At 35.0% G+C, this 25,261-nt stretch overlaps 1 protein-coding gene across 1 annotated transcript in view; it reads left to right on the forward strand.

Moving 5' to 3' along the window:
- The window catches only part of LOC128989391 (protein NDNF-like), a 36,998-nt gene that overhangs the window by 843 nt on the left and 10,894 nt on the right, over nucleotides 1–25,261 (forward strand). Inside the window, exons 2-4 of the mRNA XM_054411281.1 lie at nucleotides 13,591–13,794; nucleotides 15,643–15,755; nucleotides 19,749–20,007. Coding sequence (XP_054267256.1) covers nucleotides 13,591–13,794; nucleotides 15,643–15,755; nucleotides 19,749–20,007 — 576 coding nt within the window. The remainder of the gene's footprint in view (nucleotides 1–13,590; nucleotides 13,795–15,642; nucleotides 15,756–19,748; nucleotides 20,008–25,261) is intronic.

Below are 25,261 nucleotides of genomic sequence, written 5' to 3' on the forward strand. Positions count from 1 at the left end.
CGGGACTTAAGACTGTAAATAAACCCCGGAATAGGCTTAATCCTCACGCGTAGTATTAAATTTAGATTACCCTTTAGTGCAACGCAGGCTTTGCTGCAACGTCTGGGTGGCTGGTAGTTTAAGTCGCGTAGATTTGTGCACTTAGCTTGATTAAGAAGTTTCTCTTAACTTAATTAACTTATCCCTCTATCACCACAAATGTGATTAGTAATTATGTAGTAGGTAGTAGGTATTGAATACAGTGTTAAAAAGGTCCTTGAACAGGTAAATACATTTATAGCTATAAAGGTATAGATATCGATGTGTTGTAGATATAGTACTCCTTGGTAAAAATCAATTTCCTTGATTACTTTTAGTTGTTACAGTGAATTAAAAACACTAAATGATTAACATCTTGATAAAATTATATGTAAATTTCATAACTTAAACTTTCCTTTGGTTTCAAAATTACTAATGAATATATTTACCAAAAATCATGATAATGGATTTCCCATAGCCGGTTTTTCTGTTTTGATATATAAAGTACTAGCTGTGTACCCGTCCTTCGTACGGGGTTGGCGTATAAGTATAAAATGCTTATTGCAATTATACTTGGCTTTGCGTTTACAATTGTAGAGGACACGGTTTGAGAAAATTTGGTGCTTTTAATTTACGGTATGCTATAACACATCTTACCATAGCCACTACCTATCCACTACACCTAAACAATGAAAAAGTAAATTATCGAATATTTGCACAATATCAAAACAATATTTATGAATTAAAAACATTAACTAAACTGTAAACAATCCTTCTTTGACAGTTCTCATTGTGCATTACAGCTTTATGTTGCTGCTTAGTTCAAATTAACTGTTGTCCTAAATGAAAAAAAACAATTAATAGTGCTGCGCCCTGTTGGTAAACTTTATAAATTTTTAATGATATTGAATATCATTGAACCAACTATTGTTATTGAAACAGCTGACAAAATTCTTTAGTTCCCTTTAAATATGAAAACTCTAGGTTAACATGGGAAATTCCAGAGCCACTGGGGCGAAGCGCGAAAGGATATGAATATGCCTATATGTTAATCGGAAACGTGAGCTATAATCATACAAAGTTTCAGCCCAATCCGAGCAGTAGTTAATGCGTGGTTGAACTTTAAACAAACAAACACACAAACTTTCACGTTTATTATATTTGTATGATTATTACACTTAAAGGTGTTTTGTGACATGCATAGGTTCCTCAATTGTGTATATTAATTAACTATTGCTTTTGGTAAATAAAAAACCATTCCCTTAACAAGTATTTCGTTAGGTATTAGGACACTCGGATAAAGGGATACGACATCGAAAGAGATCAGTCACATCTGTTTGTAGGTTCAAATCTTTAACTTTGTCTATAAATTCGTATTTGTTTTTCATTGAAAATGAGGAAAATAATACGAAACTTTGTAGCTTTTCTTTAACCATTTTGAGAGTAGAGTTGGAGATTTAATACATGAAGCAAATCGTAATTAAGTTTTTTTCGCTGTTTAAGTCGATGGCATTTTTACTAAAGGGGGAAAGATGGGATTACTGCTTTTATGGTAAGCGGTTCAAACCCATGACTTGTAAGTTTTGGGATTAACCCAAAACGGTGTAAAGGAAAAGATGTTTTTTAGTGTTTTACTGTGTGTGTTTTCCTTAAATATGTTCCTTTATACAGGGTGATTGATATAAGTGTGCCAGCTGTTTTATTCGAAAACTATAAGAGATATCAAAAAAAGGTAAATGGTAAGTGCCTTGGATTTTTTATTTTAAAAATTGTAGTCAAGTCGAAAAAAATATTTTAACCGCCATTTTTCCAATATGGCCGCCAACTTTGATTTTTTCTTATAGAACACCCTGTATTTTATTATGTATTCCGGTAGAAAGTGTAATTTTAAGACAATTTATTCGTGTGTTTTTTTCATAAACCTAACCGTTTCAAAGATAATAATGGTTAAAGTTTTGAAATTTCGGCATGAGAAAGAGTTTCGATAAAGGCCTAAGCAAGCATGCCAGCTGTTTCATTCGAAAACCATTCGAAATTTCAAAACTTTAACCATTATTATCTTTGAAACGGTTAGGTTTATGAAAATAAACACAAGAAAAAAATTTTCTTAAAATTACATTTTCTACTGGAATACATCATAAAATACAGGGTGTTCCATAAGGAAAATCAAAGTTGGCGGCCATATTGGAAAAATGACGGCTAAAATATTTGTTTCGACTTGACTACAATTTTTTAAATAAAAAATCCAATGCACTTACCTTCTAACTTTTTTTGATATCTCTTATAGTTTTTGAATAAAACAGCTGGCACACTTATATCAATCACCCTGTATGTTAAATTCCTACTGTAGGATAAACATTAATAATGATAGGCCTACTAGTATGAATATAAACACAATCAATACCGTATCACCCCAAGTACAAATATAATACAACAGCTGCCAAACTTGACTGTAGGATAATACTTGACTGCTGTTAGATAAATTTTCAACCTCCAGGTTATTCCTGGTTCATTGTTTGAAAAGATGATTAATATTGTTTGAACTGTCGCATTTAACAACACTAGATAAAATATAACACCGTATCTGATATGGGAATTAGCATTGGCAGAGTGTAGAACGTTGTTTCGACTCTATTGTTAAGGTATCTCTATAACCATAGGTATCGTTTGAGGATACAGTACTACCAAATTGCTATCTACTCTTATAATAATTCATTTAAAAAAATATTTGTACAACAAAATCTACAGTTTACTGGACCGATGTTATTAACCAATTGGTTGTTGGAAAGGTCACTCCGTGTAGATATGCAAATAACTATGAAAGTTTGATTTTTTAAAGATTCTTGGTAGCCTGTAATGGGTTTGCCGGTATGCATAATCTGATCATATGGAACATGTGTAATAATTAAACAGCTGATCGTTGTATTGTTATTTCCTTGATTTTCTTTGTTTACATTTTGTTGTTTACAACCAGCATTTGTGAAGGGTGTTTCTAAAGTTATGTGCTTAATCTGTACCAATAATTATTTTTTTCTAGAGGCCAATATATTTAACCACAACGGGCTCTGTTGTTAGTACAATTATATTTTCGTCAATACAGTAATTTGACAAGCACAACATGCAAGAATCGGCGTCCTGTCATGTATTAGGTAATGATTCCAAACTTGTACTCATTATTTAATTGTCAAACAACCAAAACTAAATGATTGTTTTTTAGCTATGCCATTGCGTTTCTTCTTTATCCTTGTGTAGAATTATAAATGTACAAGTAGAATCCATTTTCATAAACTGTTTAGTCTCTTTTTTTCAACTCAAGAAACAGCTGTTAAATTGTAATTCACATGTAAAAAGATACACACATAAAGAAAGTTAGTCAGAATAAGTGCATCTAAAAAATAGACTCTATAACAAATTAAACGTGAGGGAAGCGATGAAATAAAGAAAATTATCTTTTTTAATTACCATCCTCTGATTCGCTAGATCATAAGCTTAAAATTACAGGTCAATCGTAAAATTCGGTTTACTCTACTAGGACGGCTGGTAATGGGATTAACAAGGAAACCCCTCACTGTATTAGGCCTAAGTATTTAGATATCGATGGATAAAAGATAGATTTTACTTTTTAAAACAATGCTTGGACTGTAACATAAAATTCAAAATTAGATTAGTCCTATGACAGTATTTCATAGTAATAAACTATGGGACAAACACGGGAAAACCAACATTAAATAGTTCAGTTGGTATTAGTAAGGTATTCTACCTCAAAGCGTGACTAAAATAAAGATAGTTGAAATCACACTGTTTTAGCCTTGCGTATAAAAAGTCTATTAGGTGACTAATTTCTCACAAACCGTTTATATTATACAAATGTTTACGCATACAATGTCTTAATACAGATTATTTTACTATAAAATTTTGTGTTAACGAGCTCTAATTGGTAAATATTTTTCTAGAACTTATTGTCTTAAAACAAATTATTGTAATTTATTCTTTACCCAAATTGAAAGATAGTTGACGATTTGAGATCCTGTAAGTATTTATTTGTTGTTCTGAATGGTATTCAATAATAATAATTGTTCTGTAACAATAATAATATAAAATAATATGCACAGAAAACTCAAAGCTGTCCATACTGCTTTAAGCTGACTGATATTATATTTCAATATTGTTTAATCAACAAATAAACGTAGGGCCTAATCACTTCTCTCATTGGTCAATAATGCCAAGTAATTAGTTAATTGTCTAGTTCAAATTGTAATTGCAAGGGATTTTGTATAGCTTAAACTTAGCCCAACAAACTATTATCATTTGAATTCCTTAAATCTCTCTCCATTTTCTGGTTCAAGTCCTTAATTTTGACTTAGATGCAACTTGGTTGTCTTCCAAATTAGAATTGATTCAATATTAATATGACAAAGGGCGCATTTGTCTAGGAGAGCTTTTTTATTTTGTTATTAGAAGCGAGGCCATGTTTTTTATTGCCAAAGACACTCTCACCAATTCAGTAAATACAGAAAAATGATTAGAACCTTGATCGGTACTCTAATTTTCTAGGAGTAGGCCGCGTAAAATGACATTTTGGCGTTACAGACGGAGTCACAGAATGGACAGACAGACATACAGACAGAAATTGAGATTAGACTCGTTTCGGCTTTCTTAGGCTATGAAACGTAAAAATAACCAAAAACTGCATGATTCTAAGCAATGTACAGACAAAACTGTAATTTTATTTATATAGATTAGTTTGAATAAATATAACATTCGAAAATCGAGGAGAATTGTAACTTAACTATTGTTGTTGTCTTTTGTTTCCGCATACAATACCTCAAACAGATTTTTTCTGTCATTCCATTACTTACTTGGGCAATCATAATTATTTTCATTTTGTAATATTTTAGTAGTAAATAACCCCGCCACAGAAAACCTGTCGACTAAGCGAATTTTTTGGCTGAATTGATTTTCAATTAAATCTATTTAAATAAAATTAGATTTAACTAGTACCTAGGGTACTGGGATAATGAGCACTAATAAGCTGCTACAAGGAAAGTAATAAAGTGTTTTTTTTTTGTTTTTTTTAGTAAAATATTAATAGCTTAGTATAATGAATAAATTTGCCAGGTTTGATCAAAATATATACATAAACAAGCAAACTACAACATTTAACAATATTCTAACCTAGAAATAGCTACTAACCATACGTGTTAAAAGAAAATAATGTTTGTGGCTACAAAATTCTGTAGAAATTTAATTCATGTGAAGCATCTGACTGCCTTATTATTTCATTATCCGTATGCTACAAATTAAAAAAATAGTTCAAATATGTTACCCGTACACCCGTTACAACCGAAACCATACAACCGCTAAAGTTCACATCCGGTATACTATGTATTTTAAACAATCAAAAAACGGTGGTTTTCTCGAAAAGTTTTAAACTGAAGTTTTGTTTTCACAATACTGCAAACGTATGTTTATAAGATTTTTAAATCCACATTTGCACGGTTGTTAAAATCGAAATTCCGTACAACATTTGGTTGTAAACTCGAGTGTAGATGAGGTTTGAATATCGTTAACACTTCAACAATCTTTGTAGTTTCAAAGTCTAAACTGCTTGCGGATCCGGACTAAAACCCCACCACTTTTTATGTACATTCACCGCAGATAGCGAATAATGACGATGATAATGACAATCATATGATTTTGTGGTTGAGGAACATATATATGTTGCATGCATCCATGCAACTCATTCTTGATCTTCAAAACCATTCTAGACTCGAATGAATGATGTGTAAGATGCCAATTTTTTAAGATCCCATAGCAGAGGTACCATATAGCTACAGAGTCAACGCCAATTAATAATGCTAGAATTCCAACATTCCTTCACGTGCTATACCCACTTTGACTTTTACGTTCGATTTTACTACAAAGAAAAGTCACGAACTAATTCAGCCACGTGTTCAAACGTAACGAAACTAGTCCGAGCATGTCGAAAAAGTTGGAACGTGCTGAATTGAGCCCTAGAACCAACAATGAACACTGAACGGCTCAAATGACGCGTTCGTAGTCAGCGAAATGCGAGAGGGGATTCCGCGGGGATTGTCCATTCATTCAGCGCCGTTTGATGAACTTCGCGGAATAAAAGTTTTCAGTATTTAGCTATTGTTCTAGTACACTAATTGTGCTTGGTGGCAAAGTTTTAAAGTATACTTTACAACGTAACCTACTCAGCATTTGGTTTTTGGATTGCTTGGCTCTTCCACTTGGGTTTCGTTGTTGAAAATGCGATTTGGCGTAAATTAATTATAGTTTTAATGTATAGAAACTCCTGATTTGATGGTGGAAAAATAATTTATCGAAACTCGTGTTAATTTATTGAACTGTTCAGAGTCATGTAGAATTTTCTGTTTATTTTATTTGCTGCAAACTTTTTAGTTTCCAGTAAAATTACAATATTTTAACATTTTCAAAAACAATGCACAACAATCTTTTTATGAATAAAATGTAGCGGACTTTAATGGAAGTAATAGACTAATTAGAACGTTATTCAACAGTAAATTTGTTATCCATGTAACCACATAAGCTTAAACCATATATTTTTTCATCAATCATTTAAAGTGTCTAAGTAAAACTCCAACTAATTTGTACATTTTTTGGGTTTGGAAATAATATACCTACGAAGCGATAAGCACGTTTTTATGCCAATATCGTATTAAAAATTAATTACATGCCTTTTAATTGCCCTACTTATCGTACCATACTTATATCACCATTTTTAACCCTTAGGAGTTCTATCCGGTCCATTAATATAAGATGTTGATGTAAGCCGATTGGTGGTACTATTTCCTTACATGAAGTAACTTGATTTCAATAGTCTGCTCATATATTTATCTTTATTTGCGGGCGCGTTCCAAATTTATGGTTGGGCACTCAAATTTATGTCGTAAGTACAAAGTCTTTAAGTGTCCTTTGTAGTGACAAAGTATATTATTACCCCTCTTGAATATAATTATATTCTACCTGAATTTATTTTACAAAGAAGTGAATCACCAAAATTTAATTTAAATTGCATTCAATATACATGTTAACTATTTTACAACTTTTAATACTTGAAAATATTCCAACATTTACGTCTACTATATACGAGTAAATCAGCTATCTTATCACACACGTGGATATGGCAATGGCATAAATCATTTGTCAGATTGATTGATCAAATCATTTAAATAACTTATGGATTGCTATATTGTATTTATGAAAGCAAAAGTGATGGTAATGCTTTGAAGATACGACAAGAGTTATGTGTTAGAATTTGCGTAGTTTTTCTCGCCAATATCTTTGTTTGAACTATTTAAAACAAATAATTGTTCATTATTTAAATATTTCGTAAAACTTCAGAAAGTGTTCCTAGGGTGAAAAAGGGTGAACCATGATATAACTGTGATAAGGGTACCTAGTTTTCAAACATTTATTTTCTATTATTGTTTATGTAGCTAGAAAACTATCAAGTCCATGTAATCAAAAGTTCTAATAAATGTAGCAATTAAAAAAACAATTCCTTGGGATGTGGTCAAAAATTAAAGTAAATACAAAACAAAAACTAATAAAAATCAATTGAATTTGGTAATGTTGTTTTTGTTGCATAACCAACAACAGACAATTAATGAAAAAATCAAACAAAATTGAAAATTTCTCAATATGAGAATCTTTCATATAAACCACAAATTATCAATACACTTTGCACTTGAATTTAGGTAACGTTTCTATAAGGACACGAAACTATTTTAAAATGTTTGTTTTGCAGAGACAAGGATTTCTTCTTTAATTCAATTGCCAAAGCCTACGAAAGTGTTCAGTTTGTTTCCTAAACTGACCTAAACACAATGGCTGTGCAAGTCTTTGACGGTGGGTCAGGGCCGTGTATAAACGTCTACATAACTCTTGCAGTTTGACAACACTGTGTTGTACACAAATTGCGTAAATGGAGATTGGGCTAATTATTAAATTAGGTTATTTGGCAGACTCCGCGTCGGTAAATCTTCCTTATCGACTTATATGGGTCGACTTACCAATGTTTCTCTGGTAGTTTGTGAGTTGAGGGTCGTGGCAGGGTCTTAAGTTTTTTGATACAGATTTGGATTTGTTGAAGTAATTTTGACAAGAATTTTCTCCTAAAATAAAATAACACTGTATGTTTTATGATAAATGAACGAGTTGCCTAAATGAGCGATAATAATTCTACATTATCACAACAAGACACTGATTTCTGGACTAGTTCACTTTCCGAACACTTTTACTTTGCTGCACTCCAGATTTTAATGTAAAATAAAAATAAAGTAGTAAGCCGAGGCGAAGTTGTGTATCCGTGAAAACTAACCAGCGCATCAGCTGTTCTACTCACTTATTGCCGAACGTTTTGAATGCGACAATCAAACTTTTTACCGTTGACAAACTAACCTATAAATAACTCACGGAGTTATTGATTTTAATAAATTTGATGTACACTAATAGTAATTGGGCTCATACAAAAATATACGAATGTGACACATCACTGGTGTTTCGGTAAAAAGACAATACGAATATATTAAAACGTAACTATGATCCATCATCTGCATGGTGTTTAAGATGGAAGTATAAATTTTAAGATGTATTATTATGTTTCATAATGAATTTTGGAAACTTGTTATGTTTAATTCTTGCGCAAGGTTTCTTTCCACAAGGAGCCATTTTGCACATTAGTTACACGACTAACTATTGTTTTGGGTGTATTGTACAAAACACGTATTTTCTCCAGGATGATATGGCTAGTTTACAGTAAAGTTTTAAGCGAAATCAATGATAGCTTACAAAATGTCGGTTGGGTTTTCTCGTTTATTAGGATTCATACTTTTCATTTAACATTAAATACATTTTAAAAATAACGTTTTAAGTATAACACATATTATTCTAGTCAATGAGGGGAAGTACAACTTGATGCCGGAAGCTTTTTCTTCCCCGTCAGCTGACTATTGTTACAGCGTCATCTGTAGACAGACCGACTCAGCTGATCTTGACAGACTTGAATCAGCTGATCCATCTGTCTGCATTTAATAAAACTAAAATCCTAAATGCACACTTTCGTGTAATCGATCCGGGCCTGATATTAGGCCTACCTCTGGATTTTGTAAAGGAAGATTGTAAACGACATTTTATGTCTTGTGAGAAATATTTTTACACTCATACCGTTGCTAGTAATTGAAAATACTGGGCGAATTGTTAACGTTTTAACGCCAATGATATTTTAAAGTTTTTGTAATTGAATGGTCTTAACTGTGATCTTGTAAACAGTAATCAACAAGCTTCACTAAACTAATCGGTTACTCAGACAACTGGGTTTTTTATAAACAGTTTGAGGGATGGAGTAAATAAAAACATCAATTTATAAACAAAATAAAATTTCATAATTTTTATAATGGTTTAAATACCTGCATTCAGTAATCCATTATGCTGCTTGTGGCAACTATAACTCTTATAACTTATAACTCTTATAACTCTTAAAAATTAAATCATAATTTTGAACTATTTAGTCTAAGAGTAGTTAAAAGATGAGATTAACTTCTGTAATATCCTGAAACCAGAAAAACATAACGTTGCCGGTAATTCAAAATTATGTAGAAAATTGTATTTTTGTGTTTCTAATACAAATTCAATTTTAAATCAACCCGCCACTGAGCTAAAGACTAGCCAACACAAGTAGACTTCTCATCGCATTGTAAATGTTGAGCATGTTTTTCGTGTCCAGTTCATGATCGCTAGTGTCGACGAAATTTTGTTTCCATTACTATAGGGTTAATTTTCATGATTTGTGTTTTAAAGTTTGGTTGTATAACTAACGGACGAGTAATTGTTTACAATCAGATCGTTTTATTTAATCAAACGAGGTTTTAAACTATTGAAATAAAAAGAAAAAACTGTAAACAAAACACGACCTACTTCAGTGCACCGGACAGAACTAACAATAAAATTATCTTCAGCTGATCCATAAGTAATAGAAATCTACTACGGGAGTACTTTTTTATCTATGCTTATAATAGATGATAATAAATCAATCACGTTTCTAAGAATAGCCAATTATAGTTTGATAAAAGTCCCTCACACTGTTCCCTGCACCCGTCGCCTTTTGGTCCTCAGTGTCAGCTGTAATTGCCGGTTCCCAGCTGTTGTCTGTCGTCTGATCAGGACTATCGAACGCTCACTCGTTCCCTCCCAAAATAACCGATGCCACTTCAATTTACTTTTAGCTCTGCTCTCTAATTGTCTCTTGTTTTGCCTCCTTTTCGACACGAAAGTCCCGCGACGCAGACAACACGGCTAGACTGATTAGGACCGATTTACCACAGCGAGGCAAATAGTTTGAAAAAGCTTCGGTGAAGTTGTACTTTGGTTGTGTTCGGAGGTGTTGCGGAAAACAGTAGTTTGATGGTGATGTCATTATTGGGTTTTAATTTAGCTCTCGTAATATTTATTCTTGCTTTGTAGCATATTTAAAACATGTAAAGTCTACATTCATTAGTATATGCACATCTTCATATTTATTTAAGCATTTATTTGTTGTGTCTGTTGTTAATTTGATTAGTGAGGTGAAACCAATATTGCATTTAAATAAACCATAAATAAAACATACTCCCTTAGATTCTCGTCCTTATGGATTAGCTGAATACAATTTTATTGTTAGTTCTGTCTGGTGCACTTTATAGGCCGTTTTTTTGCTTACAATTTGTTTCTTGTTATTTTAGTCATTTAAAACCACGTTTAGCCAAATAAAACGATCTAATCATAAACAATAACTCGTACCCTAGTTATACGTATAACCAAACAGTAAAGCACAAATCATGAAATTGACCCTAAAATGAATTAAACAAAATTTCGTCGATACTAGTGAAGAGTCTCACCAACATGAACTAGACGGAAAAACGAGCTTCAAAATTTACAATGGGATGAGAAGTCTACTTGTGGTTAGTCTATGGTTGTACAAATTAAAACCCAAGCTATTCTTTCTATCATTAATCATTTTTCCTTAAAAAAAACATACCAAATTTCATTAAGATCGGTTTGGAAGATTCAAAGATCAAATTGATATGTAAAAATACATAATGAATGGGGGCTATTTGGTTAAAGAAGCGTTTTTGGAAAAAAATGTTCTTGATGTTCTCTATGACTCAGAAAACCAATTCCCGGATTTGGCTGTTTATTTATGGAATAACCAGTGTGCTCTTTAACAAAATCAAGTTTCGTCCTATCTGCTATCAGGCCACCTACTCTATTATTTTGTTGATTAACTTGTAGAAAAAAAGTTTTCTTATGATCTACAATATTTAGTTTTTTTCAATACCAATTAACTACTTTTTGTAATTTGCAAGTGAGTCGTACTTAGTTGTATTAAGCTTTCCAGCTTTATTGAATTTTTTATGTCTAGTAGTTCCCTAATACGCTGTTTCAACCGTTTCAAAAATGTTCAATTTTTCAAAGAATATTTTTTCATATCAAAACTTTTGCTTTCAAATAACACCACATTTAATACAAGTTTAGATAAAGAGGGTCCTTTTAACCCATACACCGAACTATTGTCATAATCACATCAACTAAAGACAAACATCACTTTACACGTACAAAACAAACAACCGAAAACAAAATTAGCTTAACGATACCGAAGAGAACTAACACATAACGTCAACAGCTATATACTGACCCACTTCGAGCAAACTGGTTTATCGATGCAAATCGAATTCGAGTTTTGGAGCTACCAGACCCATCAATAGTCTAAAGGGTACTTGATTCTCCTTTGTTAGACATCTGAGAGCTGTCAGCGGCGACCTTTGAGATGTATCACTGACAAAACAGTTTAGAGAATTGGTCGATGTGAGATTCATGATTGTCAGATGTGTTGCTTTCGATCGGGAGTGAATGTAGAGTTGCCAAAGGTAGAATAGCACAACTAAACACATTGAATTTTTAAATTCATAAGTTTAACCTGCAGTATCGTGTTGATTTTTTTATCAAATACAGTTTGCTTATACTTAGCAGGGGACGCGGATGTAAAGTCCCGCTTATCACCAATAGGTTTTACCTATGCAGTCATATTTTATATCCGCCACTCAGCCTACACTCATCCTTCACTCATATTTGGGTTAAAATACGCACATAGTGGCGCCCCCATCTTAAATAATTGATAATTGATAATCCTCTATTCTTGGTTCTGATGAAGATTGAAGTGCCCACATTGAATTAAAAACCGTTCTATATAGTTTATGTTATATTGTCCGTTAACTACTCCATGTACACAGAAGGTTCAGATATATTTAAGTGTTCCTTACTAGGTGTTTTTATTTTGAATCCTTAATATTGTAAACATTATTTATTTAATTTTCCTCAATGAAAACCAATGCCTATTTAACATACATTAGAACTTTAGACTTTAAAATAAACCTTTTTACTGTTACACTGAGAAATAATAGTTATTTGTGTAACTAGTGGTGAAAGTGGCACTTTGCTGCACACGAGAGCAATGTTTACGCACGAGCCGCAGGCGAGTGCGGAATGATCTCGAGTGCAGCAAAGGCCTTTTTCACTCGTGTTACACATTATATTTTTCCTACAGTCACTATAAAGCATATAAATAATTAGTCTTTCAAACACTATAAAACACGTTTTTAGGTTCAGCTGGCAACACAAATAGGTGCCCTAGAGAAAGTAGTACCCGCGGTCTGTATCACTCCGCTATTTTTCCTCGGCAAGAAATGTGCTCCGCGTTTTGAGAATATAGTTCCGTATGTTTTTGTAATTTGAACTGGTTTCCGCGCCTGAAAAAAATGATTTAAAGGTATTTTCTTGTTTATTAAGATCGTAGGAATGTTTTAAAAACGTTTAAATGAAAAGTCCAGAATGTTCAGAAATACCTAAACTATAAAAACGAAATGACAGGTTAAATCGTAGTTATAATAGTCAATCAGCTGCTCATAGTATAATTATCTTTAAGTGTTGCCAACCTATTTCCAAGCGTACACGGATTACGTTCATAATAGAACCACGCTGTTTTGTGTTGTTTCGTTGGAATCATGATGTGCGGCAAAGTATAAACCGTACGGCAAAGTATAAACCGTACGGAAAAGTATAAATATGCAGCAATTACCAGCTTTCTGTACTATAAACAGTACAAGGAAGCCAACTTTGTCGGGTGACTGTAGGAAAAAACAATTGTAAGTATTTTAACATATGAGTGCAGAGTGCAGTTATATGCATTTGGTAGTTTTGTTAGGGATTAAGATCAGCTGTTTCTCCACTAAAAACCATTTATAAAATCCCAACGATCAAGGACAATTTGGTCCAGTTTCTATATAGTTTTCACCAGAACTATCTAAAGGCTTTACTTTTCTCAGGATCGAACTGGCAATTCTGAACATTTTGAACATGTGAACACTCTAACCTTACTCGTCTACCCAGCTACAAGTCTACTTAGGAGCATTAAAACATCGATTTCTCTGTGCATGTTTTATTACTATTCCCAATTTCGTGACCATCTAACACCAGATGATATTCCAGGATGCGGACTGTGGCCGAAGCTCTGTTCTGGTGCTCCTTGATCAACCTCCAGTCAGTCCTCACCCTCCAAGCTTCTTCCTTCCCCAGCAACCCTTTCCCAGGACCCTTCCCCAAGTTGACCAAGAACTTTATCTTCTCCACGACCAGCGTACTACCGGAGGATCTGGAGGTTTCAGTTCTCATACCTTCCAGCAGCAACTCCACGTAAGTGACTTAACATATTCATCTTTCAGTGCAGTTGTTGTATAAGGCTTCTTTCACACCTTTTTTTTGTGTGAAAGAAGGCTAATGTAGTAAATTTAATGTAATTCGTGAAATTAGAACTAACCATAAAATTAGAAGCCGAAAGATTAACTTAAATAGTTTTGTTTAACTAGTGCGCAAAGTGGCTCTTTGCTGCAATTGAGAGAAATGTTTACGCGCGAGCCGCAGGAGAGTTTGCGCTCGTGTTATACATTATATTGTTTTCCTAAATTTGCTATAAAGCACAAATAATGGGCAATTGTATGTATTTTCAGCTTAACCTTTACTATGCAGTTTTACAAATTACCAAATTCTAACCTAAATGAAATTGTCTCACAAACAAATCAAAACCTACATTACACTGTTTTACAAATTAGCAAATAAAAATTTGAATTAGATTTCACAAACATAATGAATCTAAATCTGAATATAATTTTCATTTTTACTTTATCCGGGGCTATACCATAGTATACAGAGAAAGTATTTGTTATCTTCAAAATTATCGAGTTAGGTTTGCTGATACAGGGTGTGTGTTCCTTACAGTATTAAAATCTTAATAGCTTTGTATATAATAAACAAATTTGCGGAATTTGATCAAAGTACATCCATAAATAAGTAAACTGGGACAGTTAATTGATTCTCCATAAGAATAACACAGGGATTTTAAATTGGCAGTTATTTTCTCCGTGACCATTAAGCGTAGGCCTACAACAACGCTTTGTAAATCAATAATTGTTTTGTTGTGTTCTTAAACGGCAGGTGTTTGGGCCATCAAAACGAAAAGTAAATCGGTTTCAAATCTAGATCTTACTATGAGACATACGGTCATAACTTGTTCCCTGTATGGTAAATCCGCTAAAACCACATAAAATACTTAGTCAAACGTTATAAGGTAATACTTAAAATTATTGTTGAATGGCTCATATTGCTAATAGCTCAAAAAATATTGGATATAAGAAAAAAGTGTCTTGTAAACTATATACTTTTTTCGATTTGTTTTTGAAAATATCTATTTAACATTTTACAGTTTTATGAATTATTGCATAAGGTAAAAAATTTTACCGTGCTGATAACTTCCATGCCTCCTCTCTCAACTAACGCGAAAACAATTAAGAAAGAATTAGAAACTTAAATTAGAAAAACGTGCTTAAAGGGTTTTTAAGGGTTTTTTAAAGGGTTTAAAAATTTGTTTAAAGTTGCATCTGTATTGCACTAGTAAACTAGGTAATTGTTCATGTTTACTTTAAAATATTGCATACCACAGGATAATTCGACCATATAGGCCATAGTTTGTCGTATATTTCGTTACATTTTTATACACTTCCACGTTCATATCACTTCATATTCATGGCTTCAGGACTCGCCTAATCTCTGTTCGTATTCGTTGATATCGTTGCAGGACATCTCAACTACTTCCAGGAAGCAGGAACACTGGAATATATAAATAACAACTCTCCGATCAGCTCTTGGAAACTTGGACCAATTTGCATTAGGCTACATAGAGAAGTTCTGATGAACTGTTTAAAGATTCAAAGCAGTTCTGCATTGTAATTAGTGTAGGAACAAAGTTACTTTTTTGGCCTGAGTCCTGGGCGATAGACGAGTTTTCTCAAATAGTTAGTACTTTAAATCTGTAATCATTTCTATGAAGTTCTTTGGTGTTTGTCAATTTGTGTAGTCAATTAATGGTGTATACTTACCATTTATTTCCAACCTGTATTTGAAGTATTTCTTTGAATATCGTGATTAACTAATTGTTTATTCGTATAAATATACTAAAATTTTGTAAAATCTGTCCTATGTTTACAGATATCTCCACCTCCATCACGCCAATGGTCCTCTCACTCTCATCATCAGACCGTGCAGTGGAATTGTCAACTCCACCGTCTACCACATACCCCAGTCAAACACTTCAGGCTTCTGTAAGTATACACTGCTATACAAGTTATAAAGCTGGACTAGAATTGGACAACATTCCAAGTATTAAAGAAGGGTCAGAACTCCCTTTTAGAATTGTTAAAAACTCGGGCAAACAACCGAGGTTTGGCTGGTCTCATAACCTAACTAACCTAATCTAATCTAACCTAACTCTTAGTTATGCACTGAAGTGTCTTCAAACGAGCAGAAAGGTTATTCAGTATACGCTTGACCCTATTGACCTGCTTCGTTAAGTTATTTCGTTGGTAATATGAGGAAAGGTAAACAAAATGAAAAATGATGTCGCCCAAGGTATCTAGAAGTAGTGTTTACTACGGTGTAGCTTAAAGTCCATCAGTAGCTTTTTGATGGTTCGAAACTGGGCCCAGCTGTTCCTGATCATTGGGCTTTAAATAAATGACCCTGGCTAATGAAACCGCTGATCTTAGTCAGTAACAAAGCTACACAGGTCATCATTCTACACTCATCCTTCACTCATATTTGGGTTAAAATACGTCCCCATATCAACGATTGATTAATTATCAAGCTGCTGCTTGATTTTGCTTTATGTGACGAAAGATTGCTTCTTTTCGTTATACAGTAATCTCTCAATTATTGCAGGTACAGACTCGGCTGTTTAAAAACTTTGGCCAAAGTGTCAGATGAGAAATTTTCAGATTGTAATTAGAGTCAATTGTAATATCTACGAGACTGGATTAGCTACCAAAATTGACTCATACACACCTCGTCAGCAATCCCATTCCCATTACGAATCCCAAGCCGGGAACATTTTAATGTTTCGGCGCAATGCCAATCACAAACGCCATATTAAATCAGAAATATCCATCTTTATGTCGTAGGTATTGTTGAGCGTATGCGTTGCGTTTATAAATCATCAACGGAGCTAGTCGAGCGGATTTTATGTAATGCGGTGTTTTGAAATGACATCCAATCGAAACAAGTTACTCTCTGCACGCAAATGCTGACGAGGTATTTGTTTGTAGGTTACAGTTGCTTTAAGGATTATTTCGGATTTAGATTGTTTTAAAAAGTGTAAAAACTAAAGAAACAGTAATAAATTATTCATTAGAACTATTGCTGTACGACGAAAGTGCATTACGCATACTTCAGAATACATAATGATTACTAAGATGGATACATAAGAAAATATATACTTTAATACTTTCTTATGAAATGGCGACCATACAATGTAGGTATTTTAAGCCAAGTATGAATGGAGATGTGTGTAGGATGAGTGGCGCGATCTTGTAGTCTTGTTAGTGACTAAGGCCGACATTCCTTAGACAAAGCTGTTAATTAATAGCCCAAACAGCTAATGGCAACTAAGGGACCTACAGTTTATAGTGGAATCCGAACCACATTTTTTCCTTGGTATATACGAATTGGTCTAATTATAAGGATAGTACTCGTAATACTCACTAGTGCGGACGTTAATCCACACCAGGGAGTATCCCATCCACAGTGCATACCTATAAATATTCACAATCCGTGACCTCCTAGTAGCTGGATTACAGGACGACGCCACCCGTCCCAGTCTATACCTATATCTATCTATATCTATACCTATAGTATCAATAGCCTCACTCTAATTCTTGACAGCCAATCTACAAATCCTGATGAAAGGTTTCCACGGAAGTACATTTTCCAATCTTGTTTTGCGATGGATGAAAGTTTTATTACATTGGTAAAGATATAGTTTGTATAAATAACGAAGGCTGTAAGGGATGAGACCTACCTGATGCCAATGAACACAAACCTTATTAATTGGCTACAGTTATGCCTTATCCCCAACCACCATGGTTAGTTGACCAAACTATAGATACAAGACCGTAGTTGCGGATGCTTTGCAACGATTCTCCATCGGGGTAGCTACAATTCAATGGTTCGAAACTTGACACAGCTGTTCCTGATCGTTTTCGGCTTTAAATAAATGATCATGACTGATTAAAACAGCTGATCTTAGTCAGTAACAATGCTCCGCCGATCCTCCACTCATATTTGGGTTAAAATACGCACCTAGGTGGCGTCCCCATCTCATAATGATAATGTTATTGATCACGGTGGAAGGGAAATCATGTTAAGTACATGTTAAGCAACCTGCGTCACCTTTTGGCTTCAAAATTCGTGATATATTTGATATATAGTTGATAACGATGTAAACGATCTTGTCTCATCATATCCCTATTATTTGCATTGCGAACCCTATTATTTTCATTGCGTGTGCGATCTCTTCGAGGCATCTTAGAAACATTACAAATACTAACGAAACATACTATGAAAACACAAAGTCCAACGTAATCTTCTTTACATTTTACATAACTAACATTACAACATTTTACTTGAATTCACTCTGAAACATCACCAACTACAGGCAACCCCATTTTCGTAAGGATGTAAACAAAATTGTATCATGGCCATCTGTTTTGATGTAAGCAAATGTAAACTTGAAAAGGTTAAGATGATTGACAACCGAATTCAGCACTATGAAATTGCAAAAGCCTACAGGACGAAGGGCTTTCACGGGATATCATCCAAACCCGCAAAAGGCACATCTAGAGGAAATGAGCTTTAAATTGATACCCAATATGTCTATAAAAATAAATATTTAGGCTTCAATTTGCTGCACACAAAAATCCAACAAATTCTTGTAACATTTTCAACAAACAATAATTATTGCGGGGTTTATTTTTCATAAGATGGACAGGAAGGTTTGAATGGTACTAAAGTATCTGTGTGTCGACCCGTTACAAGCTGAAAGCTTGTTTTATTTCCCATAACGGACCAAGCTAGTAGGCCCTGGCCTGCCTGCGCATGCAACCAAGCCTCATCTCTTCATGTCAAGCGGTTTGCGGCGCTTAAACTTCGTTATAACCGCTTGGTAAATTATTGCGTTTTGTGCGTCACTCTGTGATTAGAAAAACATAAATGTGAATCACGACTGTGGTAAGTTAGTCGTGATCTAGTTTTTGCGGTCGGGGACTCAACTGCAGGAAATTACTTCATCTCAACAGCGCTAACTATGGGATTTTAACGTATTTAAGGATAATGGAGTCTGCTGGATTTCCTCAATGGTGAATATAGCATATCTGCTGCTAACATCTCAGTAACATTATCGCAAGTGTAGTGAAGTATGTCAGGTAATGTCGGTTGAGGGTAGTTGTTTGGACCCTTTCCATTCAGATTTTAGGTCGTATGTATAAGCGTATCGTCGTTGTGATATGCATGGGTTGAAGTAACCGGGTAGGCAGAGAGATAGAGATAAAGAGACGAGATATTAAGTAGGCGCCTAAAAACCTAAACTAATCCAGCCTATTCAAATGGGGAGGTTGGCTCATAACTTGCGGGTATATTCATCTTACACATCTTCTAGTTCACTTCTTGAAAACTATGGCAAGGGACCAGTTTCATTCATGTCAGCAGTGTCAAAAATTTCAACTTTTTAAGTCCCAGAGTACTAAACTCATTAATCATCTACTACCTCTCTAAGCTTGAACTCCATCGCAGGACCTAAGGCCTCCTGATGAATTCTATCCATTTTCTGGTCCCTCCCGATAACAATCTTTGTACCCTCACTCCTTTTTCCGTGGCTGAGGACTATCACATCCAAATTGCATCCTGGATCAACATACTATCAGTGTTTACAAAAGACTACATATGTGGCAGATCTGAGTCATCTCTGGCCGTGTCTCGGGGGTCCCAGTACGTCTACTCTTGGGCCTCCACCCCAACGGGTCACTCACCTTCTGGACCTGGTGGCCGAGGACCATCACATTCAAGATACATCCTGAGTGACCACGTGTTTGTTACAGTAAAGGACTATATAGGAGGCAGATCGGAGTCATCTCTGGCCGTGTCTCGGGGGTCCCAGTACGTCTACTCTTGGGCCTCCACCCCAACGGGTCACTCACCTTCTGGACCTGGTGGCCGAGGACCATCACATTCAAGATACATCCTGAGTGACCACGTGTTTGTTACAGTAAAGGACTATATAGGAGGCAGATCGGAGTCATCTCTGGCCATGTCTCGGGGGAGGTCCCAGCACGTCTACTCTTGGGCCTCCGCCCCAGCGGGTCTCTACCTTCTGGACCTGGTGGCCGAGGGACGAGACACCCAGGTCACCCTCTATGCCACCAAACTACCCGGAGTGCCCGCTGTGTTGAGGATCCGCCAGACTCCCAGGTTGAGGCTACAACCTCGTCTTCATCGGAACAAAGTGACTCTCCGCTGGGATCAGAGGTAACACATTTTCCCCAAGAAATAAATTAAAATCATGATATAGCCGACTTGTCTAGTGAATAGTATGCTAATCTTTCTTTCCTTATAACCCTAGTTCAATTCCAAGAATACTATTGCAAATTCCCAACAAATAGGCATAGCCATGAAGTTCGGAAATGAGGAGTCAACTATCTTAAAAACGTGTTAAGGGTTTCAGATTATGAAAACTGTTTATATTCAGCACCTCCCACAATGGAAAGCTCTAACAATTTTGAATGGTTGAATTTTTCTAAGAGTCAGATTTTGCCCTATTTATAACTTTAAGGCCTCTGCAAAAGTATTTACAGATAAAGCCACCAAAACCAATGTAAACTATACAAATAATATAGATCATGAAACTCATAAATACAGTATAAAATAGTATGCAGATGGGCAGAACCTCCAAACAATACGAGCACTAGGTAACCTTTTACATTTTTCCTACTCTTTGAGAGACATTTTGCATCTTAAATAAAGCATTGGTGAAGCACTGCTCTTTTAAACTATATAACATCCAATCACTGCAGCAACGTGTTTCTTTATTGCACAATACAATGTATTACGTTTTTGAGCACATTGCTTATTGTGTCAAGAACATTTTTTTAAACTATAGTTCCTTAACAAATCTGTTATAAGCAGTTTGAATCCGTAAATAGTTTTCAAAATCAGATCTATATTTCATTAAAAAATGTTATAACTAAACTACTTAACTTATTGTGCTTTGTTTTACGTATTTAATTCGTTAACAAGGTCTGGTCTTTTGAATCGTGTTAGATCGTCAGACGATGATGGCTTTATGATTTTGTACATTAACTCAACATTACATTAACTCGTAAAAAGAGGCTACTGATTTAATCGAAGAATAGAGGACTTATTTTTAAATTCAAGCTAGAATTTCGCCATCCGCGAATTCTGGATTGTATACGTATAGGGAAGTTGCTCATTTCGTTGTACACTTATAGACCTATGATCCGTGGATATTGGAGACCATTCAAACCAGGCGTCGAGGAATGGTCAACAACAGAAGACATCCATAGTCAATTTTATTTAAAACGTTGGCCGAATGCAACTGTATCCTTGGACATCGTTGTTCTTAGCCATTTTCACCAAGTCGAAACAAAAATCCATAAACTCGAATACAGCCCTAAGCTGAACTTATGGATTTCAATAATTGAAAGAGCAAATAGATAAATACTGTATAACCTTAATCCAATTACATTATGTTATTTTAAGCTTGGCTATAAACAGGGTAAACATTATGTTAATGCCTTCTGCCTTCAAGTTGTAATTGTAAGATTTGAACCCGTTAATTTGGGGTCTGACATAAATAAATTAGTTATCCTCAAAAACTTAAGAATAAGTAAAAAACCAAACTTCACTTTTTCTGCAAAAAACACAACATAGCAATGCAAAAAACGGTTTCCAAAATGACTCATTGAACAACCTCATTCTATACGTCGTGGGCAATTAAAGCCGTGATGCAGTAACTGGTTGTTTGTACTCTTGTCACAGTTTCATCAGGCGGACGCGGGTTTTGGTGCGCGATAGGCACGCGCGTGCTTTTGAGTTATGACCATAGACGTCCGCTTCTAGCCACACTTCCCGCCAATAATGGTCTAGGCTTTAAGAAATGAGAAACTCAGCTGTGCTGCAACAATGGTCTAGGTTTTGCCAACTGTTGGACTAAGCTGTTCCCAAAAATGAACTAGGTTTAATAAAATGTCAAATTCAGCTGTTTTCGACCATGATATAAGTTTTCTCTTCGGTCAAACTCAGATGTTCTACAGCAGCAGTCTTGGTCAATTAACTTTCAAATTTAGCTAGTCAACATCAATTATTGCATATGTATTTCAAACTCGACAATCAAACTCGTGGTCAAAATGTTCCAGTTTTTCTCAAATGTCAAACTCAGCTGTTCTTCAACAATGGTCAAGGTGTTTACCTAATTTCAAATTAGCTATTATTACTGGCCAGCTGTTAACCACGGGCTTCACCCCGTTTGACTTCTTCATAAGTATTAATAAAACTATTGATTGGTAAAGTTAAGCTGAAATTAACAAAACAGAATACAGTAATGCAAACATTTAATCACACCTGATTTTAATAAGGTAATAAATTGAAAGAATAACAAATAAGTAAGTACAGCTGAGGTATTTTTAACATTAGGTATATGGAAAGTTCCCTTTAGAAAGGAATTACGACCTTAAAGGGCAATTTATGAAATAATGGATCTTTTTGCCGCAAGGTTTCTCGTCATGACGAACATTTAAGTATATGGTTTATGGGAGTGTGACTTGTAGTTTTCTCAAAAGTTCATGGGGACTTTGGGTTTAGCCTATATGTGGATAAACGCATACCAAGGTGCGGATTTAAATCGGAATACTAATTCAAAGAAAGTGTAGAATAGAGTGAGATGATCTGTGTAGATTTGTTACTGTTCAAGATCAGCTGTTTATTTAGCCATGCACATTTTTTAAACCCAGTGATCAGTGACAGCTGGGTCCAGTCTCAAACCACCGTAAAGCTAACGGACTTTACCGTATTACATTGGTGTAGAATTCTTCACCAAGCAAAATCTTAATAAACACTGACGTGGTATTGACTGCGATTATAGCTCGATTTCGAGCAGCGCACAACCCGTGGTCGGCGGCACTAGGAAGCACAGCTGCATTCCTGATGACGGAGTGATTGACACGTTAAACAGACATTATCATGCGCGGCAGACACACACCACACAACCAGATCAATTACCGATACCTCCGCGTACCCACTAGACCCCACTAGTGGACAATCTACAACCGTGTTTAATTACGTGACTAACTACCTGGGCAACTGACTAATTAGGTATGAAACTACGTGACTTATTACCTACGGTATCAACGAAAAGTGTTGCGGCATACTACGAGACGAACCTCCTATTAACATATATACTTACGGTAAAAATTGCTTTAAACCTCTGTGTATAACTTCATGACTAAATTACTTAAATACAAAATATTAAATTTTAGTATTTTTCTTTAAGGAGATAGTATCCATTCACAGTATGAACTGCGTGGCCAAATAACTACTGTGTAAACTAAATGGCAAAATAACAGCTGTATAAACTACGTGACTAAATAACAGCTGTTGGAACTAAAATGTCCCACCTTCACATCCTAGGACGCTAGGATCTAGCCCGGAACTGTTTAACGCAATACTAGAGGTTAGTCCTAGAGGGTTGCGGCATTATCACATGATAAACCAATTGGTGATTGGCGGGATTTGAACCCAGGGCCGTTGGCTCTGAATCCCCGAGACCTACCACTAGACCAGCTTGCTCCCTAGGTAACTAAGTAACTAAAAAAACACCTGTACGTTACCTGAATACTTTCAATATTGGATACATTTTTTTTTTAAATGAGACAATAGTCCATATTAAATGTTGAAGATTTTCGTGGTCCACATTCGTATGATAACAAATATCACGTTTCAGTCCATCCTTTACGTTTGATGTATCCATTATTCGCATTTTTTACCAAACCCTCTCTTTTGATTGATGGAGGCTTATGACATTTTGCAATCCAGTGAGCAAAGTGTAGTTTTGCAGCTCGAATAAAAAATAATCGTGTTTTTCATAGACGAGGAGCTTGTTTGGCCTTTTTTCGCCGGCAATCGTTCATCCGCGGACAAGCCTCGGAGGTTTGTACTGGTGTTAAAAACTCGATCAGCATTCCACTAGTGACTTATCTATTAAACAAGCAATGATGAAACTGTGTACAAACTAGCAATTCAATTAAATCGGATTTAAAACATTCTCGAGGAAAAAACACGTCAAACGTTAAGGTAGGTCGGTACTGGCATTGCTGATGCGAGCGGGCAAAAAGCCAGCTGAGAATGGGCTGCGCAGGGTTGCTGCTACCGGGAAACGTTAGTTGTTACGGGACCTGCGTTAGTGGGTAAACAGAAGTAGCTTTGACACTTGGGAACATTGTGCGCGTCTTAGACACAATATTTTATTTTTATCACTTTGTATTTACCGACAGTTAGTTGTATATATATATATTTTTTTTTTTTTTTTGTTATTATATGAACATTTTAGATTTTAGTTAGTTAGGAGTTAAAGTGTTGAAGAACTTCAACTAAATTTTTTGATTTGGCTTTGGTTGTAGCACCTTGCAGTGTTGGCGTCATAGTTTATCAATTAATAAAAATCTTCTGAAAACATTAACACGATTTTCTCTCCACGCTTTTCTGCACATTTCCCTACGTTCACGTTCAGTTTCTATACTATGTTCTGTGTACAGAATCTTGCAAAAACGTCTTTATGCACAAATAAATCAGCAGGAATCATCTGCTTATTTAATATGAACATATACCTTCACTGCAGTCATTTAACCTTCGAGGTGGCATCTTAATTGATCAATTCGTAAAAATCGTTCAAAAACGTGAATACTTTTATATTCGCTCTTTTGGCTCGATTCTTCAAGTTCTTCGTACAGGAATGGTCTTAAAAATAACGCATTTTGTACAGGAATCTTGGAACCTTCTGGAAATTTAACATGAAGATATTCCGACGCCACATTCAGTACGTTAAATGTATTAATCCAACAACTTCGGCGTCAGTTCAGAAGCAGGGCAGCAGCCGCGGGCGTGCGAAGGACCTACGTAACTCATCCACTTTATAGCTTATACAAAGCGTCGGCCTGCCTCTAGCCACACACCCCATCACCCAAACATTTATGGGCTTACACATTTTTATGGTAATACGATTTTTATGGTCCTTTAAACCCGAAGTCATTACAAGACGAGTGAGAACAGGAAATTACAAAACCTCTTGTTTTCGAACGTTTGATCACGCCGAGCCTTCTGTGCGTCTGGACCATTGTGTTTACTATGCGTTTCATCACGTCTAGTCTACTATGAGTCTGGACCATTGCGTTTACTATGAGTTTGATCACGCTGAGCATACTGTGTGTCTAAACCGAACGTTTTTACTATAAAAAAAAAATATTTTTAAAAATTTGCAAATGCCCAAATTGTTTAAAATTTTCAAATAGAAACATATGTCCACATCATTTTATAGGTTTTTTAATTCTTAGCAACTTTGTAATTTTTACACCCACTTTTTATCTCTTTTAGTTTTTGTGTAAATGACAAAAAACCTAATTTTCCTATTTCAAATGCATGTTATTTGGGTTTAACACTAATGGGCCCCATTTCAGAAAAAATGTTATTGTACAAACTAAAATTGTATAAA

The sequence above is a fragment of the Macrosteles quadrilineatus genome, unplaced genomic scaffold, assembly GCF_028750875.1.
Source record: "Macrosteles quadrilineatus isolate MER2022 unplaced genomic scaffold, UCM_ALF_1.0 Scaffold_3__2_contigs__length_128488019, whole genome shotgun sequence".
In the NCBI taxonomy this organism is placed as follows: Eukaryota; Metazoa; Arthropoda; class Insecta; order Hemiptera; family Cicadellidae; genus Macrosteles; species Macrosteles quadrilineatus.